Below are 22025 nucleotides of genomic sequence, written 5' to 3' on the forward strand. Positions count from 1 at the left end.
TTAAATGATGACAATTACAGAGAGTCACATTTTACAAAACTCTGTAATCCATACACAATATAAGCAGCAATCATTTAAAACTACAAATAAATGAAAATTCTGTTTTGACTAAACCTTATTTGATTATGCTTTCTCTGCAACACAGATAGATAATTACAATATACATATACCTTACACTTACATTACAGAGACCAGTCTGGCAGCAAAACTACATTAACGTTTGACGTATAACTGTAATGCATTATTACATAAGTGAAATATTTCATAATTATATATTGCTTAGAAATCTGTTCTGAACAAAATGAAGAACCAGATGTTTTTCATTTGTTTTTGCTTGGCATACTTGAACAGTCGCCATTCAAATTAATAAGGCAGGGATTTCATTTTTTTTTACATAAAAGACATTGAAAAGATATATTTATAAATCATGATCAACTTAAGTGAAAAATAAAACATTTGACAATTGTGACAACCTCATACGTGTACATTCCATGACATATGCATACCCACATCCTGGAAACTAAGAGCACAACTTCAGAATTGTGTCACACACAAACCATTTGTATCAATTAACAGTCAGCTTGTTCAAATGTCTAAATTGATTTCAATCTAAAACGGCACTTATTAGCCATTGAATTGTTCACTCAATGCATACAGGTCATGATAAATGCATTTCAATGCAGGGAAATTCATTTCCTGAGTACTAGAGACAAGTTCCTCTTTGTAAGAGCCTTGACTTTTTTTACATAACTCTTCAATTATAAGATTTTGAACTATTTTGTGGAAGAGTTCTCGTCTCTGTAAATATTTAGATTAACAAGAACAACTTACAAACATGCAATCACGTTTAGTGACTGTCAAGCGTTTTGTCAACTATACCGGGTGTTGTTAGCTATCTAGTGAAATGTCAAGCTTTTGGCAGCTATCCTAGATATTGTCAGCTTTCTATAGAAATGTCGGAGAGTCATTCAGATGGTACAAAGATAGTACTTAAATTGATGGAATTTAATCAGTATATGTCAAACATGAAATGCCTCCTGAATTTTCAATCCTGACAAGTTTTTCATCCCTACTAAATCAAATAACAAATTTCAATATTTACACGTACAATATATATGAATCTGTCAAACGCAACAATGGCTACAGAATTCTGTACTGTGTAGTGGAGTTTTCACCTTTGATTACTTTACAAATTTGTTTTAAAAATGTTCACTCTCGGACATTTTTATACCTGCTGTATATCAATTATCAATTCTATTTTGTTTATTTACTTAGATATACATGTATAGCAGCAGATAATTCCTATACATGTAAATTTTCACTTCATGTCACTTCTAAGATCAACTACAACTTCTGACACCAGACTGTGGATGAACAGAACTTGTTATAAACAGGAAATGTAAACAACTAAATTGGATTAATAACACTTGGCACAGCATGTTGTAAGTACAAAGCTTTTATAACATTTCATCATTTGATAAGAGCAGCTTTATGACCACTTTACATAATAGTTCAATTCACAAACTAATTTCCAGTTCCCTTGGCATTTCATGTACACATAAAGAGGCCATAAAACTTATCAAACCATGGTGTGTATCACAAGTCTCTGCTGATCCAACATGCTGTGCCAAGTGTTATTAATCCAATTTTGTTTTTTACTTTTTGTAAATTGTAACCCGGTTCCGTTCATCCTCGGTTCATCCACAGTCCGATGTCAATAGTTGTACATCTGTACCTACCTGAGCTCCACTATGTTATCCTGTTTGAGTTGCCGAAGCACCTTTAGTTCTCTTAATATTGTCCGCCTCACATCTTCATTTTCTGCAAAACATAACGGATACATATTTACATATACATATAATATGTCGACATCAATCATCACATTATAATTATTGCATGCAGCAGAGACAATCATTGTTTTCCCATTCACTGCAACAAATACCCCATTAAAAAAATCAACAATTGGGATAAATGTTGATGATAGAAGAGACAAAGCATGAACGACTTTATAAATACTAAAATATACATGTATCATATGAGTCCCACTCAGTGTAAACCATGGGTGTGTACATTGTATGCATATTTAAAAGCACTCTGATTATTTTCTTTGTACTGTCATTTTCTTCATCAAATATTCATTGTTTGTACATGTATGCTGTCAGTGCAGTGTGTCTACCTGAGTTTCCAACACATTTTGTTTTTTTTCCAAATTATCAGAGCTAAGAAACAATATTGACAATATTACCTCCTGTATCAAAGAAACGATAGGTTTAAAATAATACATGTACATATATACATTTTGTATGGTCTCTGTTGCTATGGTTTTTTAACCTCGGAAAAGTGAGATGCCAAATGTTTAGTGTGAATTTATAGTTAGTCAAGAATCCCTGCTGTCTAGTTTTACAGCAGAGCATTTAATAGGCAGTCAGAGTGTTTTGTAATGGCCCTGGATTCCATACGAAATTATATGTAATCATACAATATGCATGGGAAGACAACACTTTAGTGAGTCTCACCAGTACAGTTGAGTAGAGTAGAATAAACATGATACATGTAATGAAATCCTCTTGCTTGCACACATGATTGATGATCCTTGTCTTATGATTACATCATTATGTCAGTTTTATGACATTATACAACTGCTGACATCAGACTGTGGACAAACAGAACCTGTTAGAAACAGGGAAAGTAAACAACTGAATTGGATCAATAACACTTGGCACAACATGCTGGAAATCAGAGACTTGTTTTCCATTCCATCATTTCAGCAGAACAGTTTTATGACCACTTTGCATACGAATTCACATTCACAAACAAATTTCCAGTTCCCCTGGCATTTCATGTACACATAAAGAGGCCATAAAACTGTTCTTATCAAACCATAGTATGTAATACAAGTCTCTATTGTTCCAACATGCTGTGCCAAGTGTTATTAATCAAATTCATTTGTTTACCGTCCCTGTTTGTAACAGGTTCCATTTGTCCATGGTCTGATGTCAGCAGTTGTATGTACATCAATACTGAACTTTGATATTTGTGCTTCCATTACATGTATAGAATCTACATTCAAAATCAATCTCAGATGATGATAGTAGTTCATCCAGACACTGTAAAATATACAGCTGTAGATGACAGGTGTAATTGTACACTTATGAAATCAGAGATGTCTCTTTACAAAACACAATTTTCACACCAGTATAAAATACTATCGGTATTATGGGCTAGCTGCTTGCAATGCTAGTTATTGTCATGGTACTAAATAACATACACAAATATTGCTATTTGTGTGAACATCACTATCTACTTCTCTCTGTTTTAATTTTTTAGTAATGAGCCTCTACAGTATTCATTACTGACATGGATTTCCAAAAGAAATTAAAAAATTCAAAATAAAGAACGTCTGGACAGAATCACTCTACATTGTGAAAATTTGACTTAAAAGGGTACACAAATCAATAAATGTAGAAAAAATGGAATGAACTGTAATAATTGAAAAAGCAGGCTTTGTCATGTAATCAAAGGGTTTGTTTGAATTGTGTGAAGGTGTATTGTGAGTTGAAATTGTCATTGGAAAATTCTATGGGAATGACATAGACACATGATGTACTGAAATATTTATAGGATTAATTTATTACAGTTCACTTTGAACACGAGTGCTAAAAAGGTGAGTATGCCAACTTACATATATTGTATTTGGGACTTTGACAATACATTTGTCTGGATGCCAAAGTGGTATCGAATCATCTCTAACCCAAATCAAAAATTTTTTTATCATGGCTTTCTACTTGAAAATTCAACATGAAACAACATATGCTAAGTCCTTGATTGAAACTCAATAAATTATAAAACATGATTAATGTGTAAAATGTTTGTTATCAATGACAAATATTTTACACATTTTTTTAATTAGCTTTTTGCAATGTATTGAGTTACAAACACAGATTTGGTCTATGTCGTTTCACATCGATTTCTCAAGTAGGAAGCCATGATAAAATTGTTTTATGAATTAAAAATCGAAAATAAATACCCAATCCTCATCATATGGTCACTTTAAGATTAGTCAGCATATAAACATTGTCTGAGATTAATAGTCATTCCCAATAATTTCTATAATATGTCTTTCTTTTTAATAATGTTGACTGTATCCACAACATATAATTATTACTATGGAAAATCTAATAGTGATTGCATACATTTCAACTAAACGCATACGAGTTATTGAATTTGTTTCATTGTATGTGCAGGGAGGGGCACTTCCTTTTAAAAAGTCAAAATTATTCAAACTCATATCCCTGAAGGATATTACAATCATATATTGTCATTTCCAGTTGGCCATACAAACTTCTCTATTTACCCATTGAAAAGTAAACACTGCGATACTGTAACCATGACAACATCACTATTTAGACTAAACAGAGTATGAAGTTCAATATCTTTGAAAAAGCCGTTTCTGTTAAGATTCTCGCCGACTTATTCACTGAAATGCCTTGCGTATTTTAGCAGACGGATATTATAACCTACTGTGTAAATTCCTCATGTATTCATTGCGTGTCTTGAACATGGAAAATAAGATGTTACTATAGTTACCGATAAAGTCAACATATCTTGCCCTTAGCTATTTGAAATGTACATACATAGGAGACAAAATCTCTATTCTGCATCAGTTTATTAGCATGTAACCTACACAGAAATGTATATGTCTTTAGTTTCCACTACAGGGTATCTAAGATTTCATTTTGCTTTAAGTATACACAAACTGGGTTATTGCTTAGAAACTAATGGACAAATTAAATTGGTGCTATAAAACATTACGGCCAATTTATGATACTGTATTTATTACATGTCTTACATATCCATGCAGCAATTGGATTGTCCTGAGCCATTTTTGTACTAATTTACTGCTGGGGAGTTAGTTTTACTGCTCACAATTGTGTTCCGGTAATTACTTTAGGTTGTCAATGTCATAAATGTGTACCTTTGTATTTTTGCATTTCAATAACAAGTAAGATTATGTAAAATTCTGCACATATTAATTTCTGATAGGTAAAGTAACTAAAGAATATTTCACTTTCATGAACTGATGTTTCCATTTGCATTAATGTATTTCTACTAGCTAGGGAAATAAAATCTCTATTTAACACAAATATATTACCATCTGTACAATAAACCTTTCACTCAGGCTATCTTTTCATAATTTAGGTCAGTGGAAGTAAATTTTTCAGTCGCTTTCACTATATTTGTTTAAATTATGGTATTAGGAAACTGTGTGAAATAAAAAGCTAAATCTTAGGTACAGTACTCTCTTTTTTTTAAATCTAATTTCTTGAAAACATTATGCCTATTACACTACGTTTTGGTAAAAATACTACAAAGTTGGTAACAATATCACACATGTTTGTGATATTATGAAGAATTTATACATCCATATGTAACTTCCACAGGTACATGTACACTAAGTGGAGAGTTTAATACACAGCTTGCCAGACCATACAATGTACAAGTTTATAAAAGGATTGTCTGGACAGATGTTCTTTTCTATGACAATAAATGTGAGGTGACATTCTATCCCATCCAGACAGTACAGCCTCCTTGAAGAGAGCAGGTGTCCCCAATAGCTGACATCCTCTGTTGAAATAAGCTGCCAACTCAAAAGCCATTCTTTAGTTACTTGCAAATGAAGCTTTAAAAGGCTAGCTGTAATGTATGCAGGTCTACACATGTATATGCTTACAAAGGCTACTGCAACTATTAAATACAACACTTTTAATAGATGACTTATTTTTGGTGTCCTCACTAAAGGTGTAAACAAATGGTACACATTATTATCCAAAGTTACAGGTACTATGGGTTACATTAAATTGGTTCGTTATACCTTGTAGTCTTCACTTTCAAAATTGGTCCACCAGGGACTATAACTTGGAGGTTCTGAGGAGAATGGTGGTGGGCGTTTAGATGGACCTTGTGGGGTGCTGGTTTCTTATGTGGATTTTGAATGTTTCACAAGATTGAATGTCAACAGTACTTTGTGATAAGCTGTTCATTCCATACTGTTGTGGCTTCCGGAAAGAAGAATTGAATGAATGGGGTTTGATGTGTTGCAGTGCATTTCAATTTGTTTGTTGTGGGTTCTTCTACATTGTACTTCACATGATTCTAGGCCTCACTAATTTTATGTTAATGCCTATTTTATCAAGACAGAAAAAATAAAACCACACAAATTCCAACATTTCCTTTTCAAATTTTCACTTGCTGGGAATCACTACGATAGTAATTAAGTAATACATGTAGCTATTTAAGTTTTTTTAATTCACATGAAAAGAAACACAATATTTCTTTATGATAATCTTAATCTGGAGCAACAATAGTTCCCACCGCATTATAAAATAAGACTGTTAGTAAGATTGACGCCATGTTTTGGTTACTCTAAATCCTAAGCACAAATGATGAAATGCTCAATGTCAATACTTATATCGGAGTCACATAGATAAATCTCATGTTCACATCACAATGGTGCATTCATCAACAACAGCAGCAGCTGTATGAACATACAACACTACAGAATTGATCACATGACTTGCAATGCTGGTGATGTGAGTCTGTGTGGTCAGTGGTTTGCAATGATTGAGTTCAAATTAATATGCAATTGGATTTCCCCATTCTAGTTGTAATTCACAGTAAAGAACTGTAAATGTCAAAGCAGCATGGTTTTATCGATAGTATCAAGGATAAGTGTTTATGGTACAGTGATACGTGTTAAGGAACAGAACTTAACATGTACTACATGTACATGCACCACATTGCAATCACAGAGTTCGATGATAAAAACACAGATTTATTCTGATCTACTGGAATGTCCCACTTTCCTCACTGAGACAGACACAACCCTTGTACATTATACTGTACAGTGGTACAACAGGACAACACGATCTGCTTGACCAATTCAATGAAATATGTGGATAATGATATTCAAGCGTCTTTTAATCAGCCTTGTTGTAGAAAACACACGGGTAATTTGCTGAGATTATGCATTACAACAGACATGTGAATCATTAATTTTGAATTACACATGCTAACATGTACAGTGTATAGAATTGCATGGAAACCACAATTGCACAGAAGTCTCCATTTACAACAACTGAATACCTGTAATAAAACTCAAGGCCTTTCCATTGAATGGGCCTGGGAGAAGGCTTGAAAGATATATGGTGGTTGTTGGTTGGCAGTTCACATTGGATAACTGTTATAACTTATATCATCTGGAATATTGCAAATTGAAATCTAAAACATCACAGATTACAGAACAGAAATATCATATTCAAACAAATTCCAGCTACACAATGCACTACATGTAGGTGTGTTTAATATTAAATACAACAAAATAAATGTTTCATGATTTCAAAGCTTAAAGTGGCCATATGGATGAAGATTGGGTATTTGTTTTGGATTTTTAATTTATAGAACGATGTTATATGATCATTGCTTCCTACTTGAAAAATCAATATGAACATGATGAAAGAACATTGACTACATGTAAATCTGTGTTTGTAACTCAATACATGTACATTGCAAAATAGCTAAAAATAAAAATATGTGTAAAATGCTTATACTCGCATGTTCAATAACAAACATTTTACACATTATGTTTTGGAATTCATTGAGATACAAACAAGGATTTGGCATATGTTGTTTCACATTGATTTTTGCAAGTAAAAAGCCATGACAAAATAGTTTTATGAATTAAAAAATCCAAAATAAATACCTAATCCTCATCCATATGGCCACTTAAATACAAGTATTCATCATGTAGATATTGACAATTAATAATGTTCATCCATGCAGGCATTGCCAATAGATGAAATGTTATATCCATGAAGATGCAATGATTCTGAATTTTCACAATGAATGGCATGGCATGGTGAATAACTCATTGACATGTAGATTGAAGTGCGTGACTGCATATGTAGGAGTATTGAGTAGCCTAAAGACAAGATTTGATAACTTCAATATCCCTTTTAACACAACACTAGAGGTTTGAATACAAGATAGTGAAGAATGCATGATACTGGGGAATAATAATGCCTGCTATTTGCATGTTGAGATATATTAAAATCATCTTGTCTGTGCAACATTTCATTACACCACCATGACAAAAGTTGTATGATATACATTTTATACTGGTACATCTTTACAGGTAGATAGTGTACCCAAAATCCTTTTCATCTACATTTTAAACCATTTACCATTGCCTTTCAAGACCTTTGAAGATATGTCTTCTTTAACCCATACAAAAATTTTAAGGGAATATTTGTCTTGTACATGTTCAAAAATGTTATCAAAAATATCAATATGTTGGAAAATCATAATTTTTTTGTTAAAATAGTACCTGAGGTATTTCTTTTTCTATCACTTTCATCTATATTATATACAGCTAAGCAATGAATTGGAGTATAAATAAGCCCTCCCACCCACCCCTTGCCCTTTAAAGTTTGTTACATAATACTATGAAATATTACAGTTTGGCTATGTATTACAGTTGACTAGCTACAGTAATGGGTTCATGATAAAATGACACTACCTGGATAGCTATTTGAAGTACAATATATAGTGATGAAGTGGTTGGTCCAGGATATAAATTACAAGTTTACCATCTAGACATACATGACATATATGTCAGTTCTACTTGTGATCAGGATCATTCTAAGATGTTCTATAGAGATTACATGTACATGTATTTGCTGTCTTACATTTTACAAGGAACTGAACACAGCAGTATACATGTACTCCATAAAAGTGTTTTACTCTAATAGTGTACTCCATAAAAGTGTTTTACTCTACATACAGCGATACATCTGAAACCATTACATGTATACAGTATGCAGTTGTACAGTCATGTAACAATGTTCAACTTGTCAGTTTTGTGAATGATACATACAAATGTACATCTGACATAAAAGTTAACTGTGAATCCACCATGGGAATGTTACACTTGTCACTTTTTTACACATGGAGCATACAAGTTTATTGTACATCCATTCCATTATGGTTTCACGAATACAAACTAAAAGAGATTAATTTTCACACTAATAAACTGATAACACCACTGATAGCCTGGGAACACAATCTATGCTGATCCCATGGCCCAGATTACCCCACTTTGATTCAAATTTCAATGTAATATTATTATTAATATCTAAAATTATTCCAGAATGCAAAAACTGTGTACAAATGTAGATCATTAATGTACTGTACACCATGTCACCTTTGTTTGTTACATAAAAATTAAAGTAGTGTACAGTTTCAACTGTTAACTTTCAAATTTGTCAACTGTAACATCGAAACGACCAAAGTTTTGAAAATTGTGCCATACTTTGATGATCTAGATATATAATTATATATTATATATTACATTTTGACTGTTACTTTTAAACTAATAGTTTCTTGATTAATAAACTGCAAAATGACTGTCATACACAAATCAAAATGATTCCTTGACTTGCTGTTTCCTCATCAATTTTGGCCAATGAATACACCAAGCATTATTGATCTTGCATAGTACAGTACAGTACATTACAGTACAATGTACATGCAGTACAGTATATTTCAGTACAGTACAGTACAGTACAGTACAGTACAGTACAGTACAGTACAGTACAGTATATTTCAGTACAGTACAGTACAGTACAATACAGTACAGTACAGTACAGTACAGTACAGTACAGTACAGTACAGTACAGTACAGTACAGTACAGTACAGTTCAGTACAGTACAGTACATTTCAGTACAGTACAGTACATGTATAGTTCAGTACAGTACAGTACAGTACAGTACAGTACAGTACAGTATATTTCAGTACAGTACAGTACAGTACAGTACAGTACAGTACAGTACAGTACAGTACAGTACAGTACAGTACAGTACAGTTCAGTACAGTACAGTACATTTCAGTACAGTACAGTACAGTACATTTCAGTACAGTATAGTACATGTATAGTTCAGTACAGTACAGTACAGTACAGTACAGTACAGTACAGTACAGTACAGTACAGTACAGTACAGTACACAGTGTAGTGCAGTGCAGTGCAATATGGTTAGTTTTTTGCAGTTGAAATGAATGAAGGGCAACCATCAGAAATAAATCAAACGGTTTCAAATGTACTTATAATTTATGTAAATGTACACTGTACCATCAAATGACAAGTACACGTACTGCCTTAGGTATACATGTACAATACAGAATACATCATCATGATTGCTGAGAAGATCTCAAGTGCATCTTGAGCCGTGCAGGAGATCTTAATACTGTTGGAATGCTCTGATGAGTTTGTTTTTTTCACCATATGTAATAGCTTCTAATTGGTTTTGATTAATATTAGTAGAACCATCCCTCGTTTAATCAGATTACATATTTGTGTTTCTACAGAACTGAGATATGTTGCTTTATACAATACCCTTGCTTCAAAGTTTCATGATGATACGTGTGTACAGTCAGGAACATGTTTAGTGACCTTTGAACCATTCTGTTGTGATACAAATGAAATATCAGCATTGAAGAAAGCTTGGTTAGTCATGCATGATTGAATTTACCTGTTTCTATACTTACAAACACCTGTCAGGGCGGGGTATGGGAATGTATACCCCGACATTCAGTTGAATCAAGCTCTTAAATCACAAAATAACATGGGCAACTCTTCCTGCAAATATTTTCCTTGGCTCTAACTATATACACAAACATAACAGGATTGTACTTTCTGATAAATGGAAGTTCCATGTGCTAATCTGAAATCCATAAGCAACCCATTTTGATGCAAACTCTATACCAAGACATTTTATTGTAGTCCCTAGAAACAACAACAACTTATAATACTAAAAATTAACAGTCTTTGACTTGAGTTTGCATAGATCTGGATAGGGTCCAATTCTAATATGAATTAATTGCCAATAGTGGGGAGCCAGTTTGTTGTTACATGTTGCTAATATACATTTGAATATAAAATATTATAATCTGCAGATATCTTGTGGTAACTTGAAAAAGAAAACGGGTCAATGTCACAGAACTGTTTGAAACACCGCAAACAAACATCATTAACCTGTGAAATATTTGTTTAATTTGGAAAGTATGGGCTCCATACATGTACATATACATGTAGGTGTCCATTTTGCCAATTAACCATGAGTTTTCACATCAAACATACTAGTAGATAAATAATATTGTGTTTTTTTATATATGGAAATTACACATTAAAACTTGAAATATGGTAATTGTTTACATTCTCAAAAAAATTCACACTTCTTATTATCTTCTACAAAGTTGAATTCATAAAATTATTAGAATGATTTAGAGAAGGGGAAATGAATTCCCCTACTTTAGTATTTTTATAACTACATGTACATTGATTGAGACTAATCTAGACACAGCTATTGACCCTGTGAAGTTTGAAGTCATAAAATGCTCTTAAATTATCCATTTTATTGCCCTACTATATGTACAATGTAATATATTGTATTATTGACCTGTATAATGTATTTGCCCTGTATAATGTATTTGCCAATATTTTACAGATTTGATTTGAATTTCATATCATATTTTATATTTCTTTACTTGTAAATATTAAATAAATATAAACAAAATGGAATAACATGACAGAACCCCAAGACTTCCAAGCAAGTGTGGAGTGTACTTGGGGTGTCTGCATGCATGCATGAGTGCTTGCAGTGTTCTCTGTGGCCGTACTTTCAAGAGTGTAGTGAGTGAAAGTGCAGCAGATAAAACGGCAAATACCCTTGAGTACCCACACTGGCACTCACATGGAATGGGGGGATATCAACTTATGTTATTATTATATATCTTTATCTGAAACAGCAAATTTCCATAAAAATGACACTGTGCAATCATGTGCTTCAGTGTATAACCAATGATTGTACCCTCATTTGCATATAATTTGCATGAAGATATATGCAATAATGTTTTCGGTGTTGCACTGCAGTGCTAATACCAGCAGTATGCATGCATGCATGCACATCAGTGCACGTAATCACTGGTACATATGTAATAATAATAACAACTCATAACAAATATCAAAAGGTCATAATAAATGAATGAAAGTGTAAAACAAGAGATAAACATATATTTTAGTTTACCAAAATCATTGGAAAGCACAGAAAGTGAGCTAAAAAAAATTAGGATTTAGACCATTATTCGCTGTTTGTTCAATGTTTTATATGAAATCAAACAATCTATTAGTGCACACTAGTCGCATATAAAGTTTATAAACCTCTTTTAATGAACGCTATACAATGTAGGATATTATAGTTTGTGTAGTTAAAAGCAATGGGTGGGGGAGGGGTAACTAATACTACAGGGTGTAATGAATTATTTCTATGTCTTTTGACATATAACTGTTTGAATGTCATACTGACACATTCACTTGTAACAGCTCGACTTATTTTGATTAAATATACACATGTATTGAAATAAACGTTTAGTAAGATGAAATTGACAACATGTGTATACTAAGTGCTACAACTACAAGTGCATGTGGTCAGAGAATGGGCACCCACATGAACATTTGTGCAAATCTAAAATGAATCAGAGTCAACAGCCACTATGGTACACCTTTCATGTAATTGTAAGTGTGTAAGTATGTTAAATACACAGTATTCAGTATTAACTATAATCAGATGTTCACTGCAGGTTTCATACATGTCTAGTCATTTTAAATGACATGAGTTTTCTTGTAATTTTCCAGGAACTTGGAGGATCAACTAATGTTATTTTTCCAGGAGTATTTTGGAAAAACCTGTCACCTACATATGACTAAACACAACAATAGTTTACTTTCTAACAGTGGGAAATATAAACTTGTAAACATTCTATGGCAGACCATTCCTAAATTTCATTTTACAAGACTTTCAAGGTGTACATGTACTTAAATTTTTCCAGGATTTTCAAGGTCAAGTGATTTACAGTTCGAGGACTTTCAAAGACTCTAACTACAATTATTGTATGAATCCTGTAAATCTGACCTAGACAGTTTTATTCTGAACTTTACAAACTGTCTACATTTTATATGAATTAACGATCAATATAAAGCTGTCACTCATCATTACTGTTACAAAGTTAATTACATTTGTTCTAGCTCAGCTTATTAGAATGTTTCAAATTTCTAATATGGATATACTGTTTACCCAGATATAGAAAATCAAAAGTGTAAGAAATACGAGCATGTACATTTAATTAATTCTTTGAATGCAACATCTGAAATTTTGTTAATCATGTTAAAGTACTTTAGTCAGTGAAACTCAAATCTACACAGATATACGTAGATTCAGATATATTGATCCATTTCAAATTACAAATCTAGCTGGAGATTTATCATACATTGCATAACTCTTAATAACTGACTATAATTTAATATCATCTTCAGGAACACACACGGTAATATTCATGATTCAGTAATTGATATTGCAAGGAAGGTGACCTTGCCGTAAACCTACAATTTTTTCTGCTTGTTAAAGCACTACACACAGGAATATAAAGATTTCTGTGTATGAAAATAAAGGCAGTTCTTTTTAATGGGGTCAATCCTGGTGCACTGGGACATTGTATTTCTATGAAAACATCATGCAACCCTCATTGTCTGGCAAAACCACACAGATTTCTTTTATCGCTCTTCCAAACAGATTTGTGTGTTTCGTACAAAAGGTATATTCTACACAGCACCCTGTTGTATGACATCTCCCTTTGATACCTCAATTCATCTACTTTACAGCAGTGTCACATGTCTGCCATAAATTAAACCCTGATGTATAGACTGCCGTGCTGCTCAATCAATTGATAGCATACAAAATGTAGCATTTAATAATCTGGATTGGTACAAGTGAATAGTCTGTTAAAAGTTGTGGCTACTTTGTTAGTAGTTGTCAGCTGAAGGAAACATGTAATCAGAACAACTCTTAACAGTTGCAGGTCAGCTGTGTTAAATACACATTTCAAGAGAGAACTTGATGATTTCTCTTTCATTTAACACTAGGAGTGATCTACAGGTCTGACATGGTTGTCAAAATCACTTGTTGCATCTGAAGTATGTTAAAAGTTTCCTCTCATTATTCATTCAGTTGGAGTCAGAGTAAAGGACCTGCCTCACTGAGCATCAGCACAACGCAGCGATGTGTGGAATCTTGAGTTGAGACCTCCGGACGACCCTGTTGGAATGCCTGAAATTTTGACCTTTAAATCTGCCGTCAATTGAAATCTACACATACAGTACACAAATGAGTTTGGACATTTGTATTCGAGAGTGATAATACAAACAGACATCTATATCAGTGTTATACAAAGTACTATTCACCATTGAACTCTCCTGTCAGCACACAGTCAACAATTTCTATGTGAACTACATGTACATGTACATGTATAAAAGCTTTTAAAACCCGGCTTCAATAAACATACAGGTACATGTGCATCGTGGGTTTTGAATCAATGGGAAATTTATAAACTTGTGCATTACCACCATCTACCACTTATCTTGCCCCAGTACACTGGAAATTGTATACATTTTAAAAATCTATAGAAAGTGAAATCTATCCAGTAAAATTCTTGAAACACTTTAATTTTTATAGTTTATATGGCTATTTAGTTGATAACAATTCTGTCTAAGATGAATCCAACAGGTGGTTTCTAAAACTTTCTGAGTCAGTACTGTGATTGGTTCCTCCAAGGAAGTCTTCTAAAATTCAATCTATCAAAACTATGTCCACTATAGTTCTTCTATCTAAGATGAATCCAACAGGTGGTCTGTGAACATTCAGCAATGTGTGATCGGTTCCTCTATGGATGTCACCTAAAATTCAACCTATCAAAACATACAAAATACATGTCTACAGTATAGTTTTGCCTAAGATGAATCTAAACGGTGGTTTCTGAACATTTTATGAGACAGCAATGTGATTGGTTCCAACAAGGAAGACATCTAAATCTCAACCTATCAAATACCTGATGATTGAAAACAACACTTTAAAATATTCAAATGTTTGGCTATCTTTAGAAGAAGGTGAAGTGCACAATAGCCGTGTGTCAACAATATTATGAGTTCCCTGTTACACTTTGCACAGATCAAGAAAGAGTACACCCTGCCAAAACAAAGACTTGGCGCTATATATGATTGAAATTCTGAAGTTTCATCTATTGGAACTGGGTGTTGCGTTTCACATCATATACAGAATAGATGTAGATATTACCATAGAAATACATTGTAGGTTTTGAAACAAAAATGACCTTGGCATACATATACTTCAACAAAGTAGTAGTGGACTAGTTTGTCCTGATTTCCATTTTAAAAGCGAGGCAGTAAATGTGGGGTATTTTTGGTTGGTTTGTTAACATGTTTTATGGCTATTATTGACTGCATTACTGAATAACTATGTTGGATGTTGATGAGTTAAGTCAAAACACACATCACAGAAATGACAGTAAATTTATACATTGACATATTATGTAACATTAAGTGAAAATAAAAAGAAATGTTACCTCAGCTTACACCACCAGTGACAAATCAATATAGCAATCAATAAAATCAGGAGTAATTGAATAGAGGTGAATAGTCTCGATTAAAAAAAATGGTACTCCCCACAAGACAGGAATTTCATTATATTAATTAACATCTACAAACACAGGTTACTAAATACGTCTTAGAGTAAGATCGTGACATGTGCTTCAACTTCAAGGGACATACTATCTCGTCAATGTATAAACTTCACTGAATCAAGAATGTCTATGAAAAGAACTGTAAAGACTTGAACTGGATAAAAATAGACACATTCTTAAGTGGCGGCTGCAAACTTTTCCTTGAAACAGAACACTGGCACTCCATTTTGAACTATACAAAATAATATTTGCAAAAGCTTTGTTCTGTAACAACCTTTGTTATCAAAGACGAAAAAAAAACAACACTTTTTTCGCTTCATGGTAGCGAAAGAACAAGATCTGTTAGATTTGTGATTGATGCTGTACAGAATGAAACCTTGAGTTTAGACAGACAGAGAATACATGTCAGACAGTCTTTGACAATATCTTATCAAGGACCAATACCAGTGGTATGAAGTGTTGAACCATTATACACCCAAGCATCTGCTTCAATTGCTTTCAAAAACTACAAAGAATACACTGTTATAAAAGCATACGTCTAGTCTGAATTCTGCTTGACTTGTGTTTTTCTGTCTGCATGAATGGAATAACAAACAATGCTATACATACACGTAGGCCATACACACTACTGCTGCTTTTAACAACATGTACACCACTTTCACCCCTACAGACATTCTATTTTTGCACCACAGGTAGAACGATTTGCTCAGTTTTTCTCCTGACTGATCAAATTTTTAACAAGAAGTGCACTTAAGATTACTACTAATCTACATTCCATTTACACTAATTTTACTTAAGAAGAGGTTAGGGTACTTTTAAGATTTCAACTCAGATCACATCATGAATTCCACTGCAATCATGATTATGGACGTCACAATGACTTTAAAGAGATACTGTGATTTGCGCTAATTTGTGTGAATGACTTTGTATATATTGGTGAAAATCAAAACAAAGACTTCAACTCTTTATTTAAATCCCTTTTTATTCCAAGTGGATTATGTCGTCTTGAGACCAAATCTAGCTATTTAAACTTCCACCTACACTAAATACCTTATTTTTCACTTTGAATTGTGGTTAGGGTACTTCAGTCTTCTGTCATTATTTGAAATCAGGTTAGAGGACTTTTCTGTTGCACAGACTCAGTCATTCTTTTACTCCACAGATGTGACACCACAGCATACTGTAATACTGTACTATACTCAAAATGGTAGCCTTAGCTTACCACTCACACTGGATCTCTTATAATAGTCATAATACTGTACAGTTACAGTAGCTATACCACCTTTTATATTATGTATATCTAAATAACACAAGTTGGGTTTATACAATTTTTTTTATCATGGGCGAGTTTAACGGTTACCGAAAAATTATATACAGCAAATAATGATCAAACTGATCTTGTTCGATGCATGCCTTCAATGGCATAAAAATCTTCTTCTGGCTTTGTTGCTACATCTGAATTTGCAAATGCAACTATGACTTTTCAGCATATGATTATGAATACTAAATTATTAATGCTATTAATTAAATATCATTCAAGATATATATTTAATTATGCTTATATATCAGGTCTGAATTAATTCTGCCAATAGCAAGCCATGGGTTATAGGAATCTTTCAAGTTTCAGTCAGTAGAACACCACAGGAAACGTGTTTGTGTGCAGCAGGAATAACCGACAGATCATATAAACACAGCTAGTGCCCCTACAAGCACAACCCAGCTAAAACACTTTTTTAGTTACTGTACCTAACATGTTCTGTCAGTAAATGAATTCATATTAGTGTGTGATAATGCATAGTGGTTGTCAATGAGCTATATACACAGTCTACAAGCGAAATACGAATATTATTTTTCTGTGAGTAATGATAGGTATTCATAGGGATGAATATATCTGTTGCTGTGTTCTTTGCAAGTCAAATGATATTGAAGATGAATATCGTTTTCTCTTGAAATGAAATTTTTGTCAATTTGATGACTTCAGATGTAAATATGTCCATAACCCATCAACATATGGAAAATTTGTAAAACACATAACTTTAGAAGAAGTGTATATATTGCAGGGATGTTCAGCTTTTTTATATCACTCACTATCTGTAAGAACTGACAGGCAGGTGAGATAATGGAGCTGTGATTATTCTCTTTCTTATGTCTGGAACTATAACAGAGTTGTATACTATATTTTCTTATCAATCTGCAGTATGTATTGTGGGTCAGTGGGCCTTGACTACACATGGACCTTGTTGGTAAGAATATGTGCACCTTTAAGTTCAGGTCTATACCTGAAACATCAGTGAGTATCAACACATTGTGGCGGCATTTAGAGGGCTGCCATAGTGGTCATTTACTGCCTTAACAGTTATGTTGGTGACTTTTGTTGAAAAGTAATACATCACCTTGTTAGTAATGTTACACTTGCAATGTAGTCTGTGCTGTTTTGGATTAATTTTCATTAGTGACGAAAGACTGTTATTACAGCTCCTGAGGCTCACTACATTGTATACTATGCAATGTATCACATGTGTATCCTTGACAACCCAATTTTAATTACATCATGAATTCTTTATTCCTAAAAGTCTCTGAACAAATACAAAAACACCTATTTAAATAATATAATTGCTGGACGGATCTCTAAAAACAAAATTAATTAAAAACCTAACAACTAAATACACACTGAATCATGTGAGTGATGAAATGTGAACTATTATGTGAACATTTTTGCACACAAATTGATGCGATGTTGGAATTTCTATTAAAATCAAAACTGTGTCATCAACAACTGATGCTGGTTTGTTAGGAGGTTGTTACATCTCCAAAGAGACTATAATGACACACCTAGTCAAACAAATCATTGGTCAATTGATCAGATTACAGTTGTTGACACCTCCATGGCAATCCTACTATTTTAGTGTGTATAGGCTACACCAGTGTTGTCACACAGTAAACACAACTCCTTCCTTCCCTCCTTGTGAATAATTCTGTCGTACCATTTCCAATGGTACGATAACTACAATAGTTCTAATAGCTTCAAATCCATGCTGTTCTGTTCTCATTCAATATGGATTTATGAGATGAATCTGAACTATGTGTTCATATTCAACGTTTTCATTCTTCTGATTTCTTTTACAGAGCTACATTTTGTATACATCATGACTACTAATATGAATATACAATACAACTGACAAATTTACCTTTCTTATGATGGATCACTATATTACAAATCTGTTATAATCTACACATTGAACCTATACATGTACCTCTAAAACGTTTGCCGTACATATTAATCCATAACTGTGGAGATCATTACATGCACCTACAACATGATCATCAAATTTTTTCATATTTCTTTTTATCATTTTCTTGTCACATGTGCCATGTAGACAGTACAATTGTCACATCATTGTCACTGGTTGATAACTGAGTGACATTTTTGTTTGAACTTTGATAACAAGCTATTTGGTCAAAATGATATCACAAGATTGGGAATCAGTATGTCTCATAGTGACTGGGGTATGTACCTAAACTTCAGAAAATTAAATCTTTGAATTCAATAGCTCTACTTTTTAACAGAAAAGGCCTGCACTAATGGTGATGAGAGACACTGGTTATCAATTCCCGAATTAATGATAGAATTTGTTAAATGAAATGTTATTGATATAAGAAACTGCTATCAGTGGGTATGTATACATGAAGGATCAGATTGATCAAGACAAACAGTAGCCTGGAATCTATGGAAATGGGGGTTTTAAATTCGTTATTTCCCCATCACGGCAAGGTGGAAAAATCAACATTCTAAACCCCATTCAACTGGATTCAAGGCTCGGCAAACAGCCATATTTGTCAATCTGAGTGTTTACTGCTCAATGGACCACAACTAGACTTAGACTGTGACATACCTGTACATTAGTAGGTAGGTATGTGTAAAATTTAACTATACAAGATTCATACAACTGTGACTGAGAAATTATACATGCACGTACTACCTAAAAGTCCCTTTATATTTTGTTCTAAAATGACCAAAACATAATGTATGGAATAAATATAGTAAATACACTCTAGCCTAATAAACTCGCAATAATTCAAACCATAGCAACGCTACACTTTATTGATAGTTCTCTGAGAATACACATGGTTTGTTTTCTTTATGAGTGGCACAAAACAATACCCTGGAGGTGAACTCATTGTCCAGGCATTCAGTGTAGGCCATAACTCTAGTGTTTCTACCCAGTATTCAATAACACTGTCAGGCCCCACTATTATGTGAATATGTTGTAATGATTTAGAAGACACTCCCTTACCTTCACTATCTTTGAATTTCTTGATGGCCACCATTTCTTTACTTTCCTGTAAAAACAACAACAACAATTCAATACATCTATAGTGATGACAGTATTTGATAAACATACCAGTATAACTAAGAATAAGACATTTAACTAAAGATAATTTTATAAGCTGAGAGCTTTTGACGACAAAGTATACCAGCACTTCGAGTATATTTGCTATTCCCTTTTTTCTTTTCAGGGTATTTTCTTTCCATTATTAAAGATCATATGGTAATGTAAGATCATTTACTCGATAAAAATAGTGTCTAAAGTTGGCACATGTCCCCATACTGTAAATAGTAAAACTGAAGGGTCTACAAAAGTCTTGATTGTCTCCTAGAAATCAATTCCCATACACATATGGCCTACTCCATAGTAGCCTAGAATCCTTTCTTGCTGTCCTGAAATAATTTATTATATAAAAATTACTAACATTTAGTAAAATCCTCATTCATATCATCTCAGAGTTAGTCTATCTGGGAAATCAGTATTTTTTTTTTACACCAATCTTCACAAAAACTTCACTTCTGAGTTATGAACCTTCTAGCTAGCACACACCCATATGTGAACAGGAGTTCACACATCAATCAACATGTTTTATTTAACTTATGAGGTTACTTAGTAGTTAGCAAAACATTTCAATTCCATACCAAGAAGTCTTGTTGCTAAATACACTTATATATGTGTGCACATTACGTGGGGTAGGATGGGGTGGCGAGAACATGACTAGTGACAGGCATGTGGTGATAATAATTTACACCAAACAGTCTTGGTAATCTTGCAGACTACAACCTATTTTGGAAGTTGTTGACTAGTTACACTGCAGTTTAATGCAAGCTTCACATTAATGGAAAATATTTTTATGCTAAAAAAATCATCACATACGTGCTGAGTAGATAATATTGCAAACAGTCATTTAAAAGCTATCTAGTATCAGAATTAGTATATCATACTAGCATTATTTTCCACTAACATATGACTGAGATATCATTTTATTGTCCCCAAAAAAGGTTTACTTTTTGGATATAAATGAAGTGAATGCTACTACAATATTTCATTCTAATGTACCATTAGCTGATATTAGTGTCCACACACCCTTTTGGTCAACAACTTCACAAATACATGTATAGCATGTGTTTTGTTTTTTTAAATGAGGACAGATGGTGAAATAGACACAAAAATGAGTTTTTAATATTTTCTATATAGCTTTGATACAAGAGATACAGGTCGCACCATATGGGTTATTTCAATCCTATATAAAATGCAATATATATTGTAATATTATTACCAGAAAACTGTTATCATACCATGTTATACATACAAATTGATGGTTTATTTCAAAAGTAACATTGTAAAAGTTTTCAAATGGGATATTTGCTTTACATAGTTGTTTTTATGTACTTAAGTTTGTCAACATGAGATTGCATTTTGTTAATATTTATAGAGGTAACAATAGATTTTCCTTCTCTTCACTCTGGTTCATTTGGTCAATTCTTGTTGAAACCCTACAACTGCTACCAAGCCCTGTCATGTGATGGATTACACAACTCAACTATGGAAACCATTAAATTTAGTACTAATATATTCCACATTTATGTGCAATCTTTCTATGTCAGTTCAAATCTAATGATTGGAATATCTTGAAAAATATCGGTATTCTGAAGTAGTAAAACTGCCAACTAAAGATAGCTTTTTGTTTACGGTTTATCAAGGGAGATAATGATCATCACAAATACACATGAATGGAGTCCGGCATAGATAATAACTACCCAACACTTGTATTGCATAGCAATAGCAATAACATCAACATGGACATAATCAAACAAATATACATGGCATATGTTGATTCTCTGTATGTAAATGGATGTCCCTATCTTTGCATCAAACCCAGAACATTCTATAATGCTGTTTTAATTTGTCATTATGTAAGATATGGGAGCTAACCAAATAAACTTGGTTTTTGATCTTTGATCTAGGACTATTTATATATCAAGAATTTCACTCTTGAGACACAAAGGTGACACATTAATATAGTCTCTAGGTGTGGAGGGAACTGTATGGCC

General features: G+C 33.1%; 1 protein-coding gene across 2 annotated transcripts in view; it reads right to left on the bottom strand.

The window, feature by feature from the left end:
• LOC144438686 (uncharacterized) overlaps positions 1-22025 on the bottom strand; it is a 53497-nt gene that overhangs the window by 29878 nt on the left and 1594 nt on the right. For both annotated transcript variants that reach the window (XM_078127830.1, XM_078127829.1), the window contains exons 3-4: positions 19939-19984; positions 1740-1821 (exon numbers count right to left, since the gene is read on the bottom strand). In XM_078127830.1, coding sequence (XP_077983956.1) covers positions 1740-1821; positions 19939-19984 — 128 coding nt within the window. The remainder of the gene's footprint in view (positions 1-1739; positions 1822-19938; positions 19985-22025) is intronic.

This window comes from Glandiceps talaboti, chromosome 8 (assembly GCF_964340395.1).
Source record: "Glandiceps talaboti chromosome 8, keGlaTala1.1, whole genome shotgun sequence".
NCBI lineage: Eukaryota > Metazoa > Hemichordata > Enteropneusta > Spengelidae > Glandiceps > Glandiceps talaboti.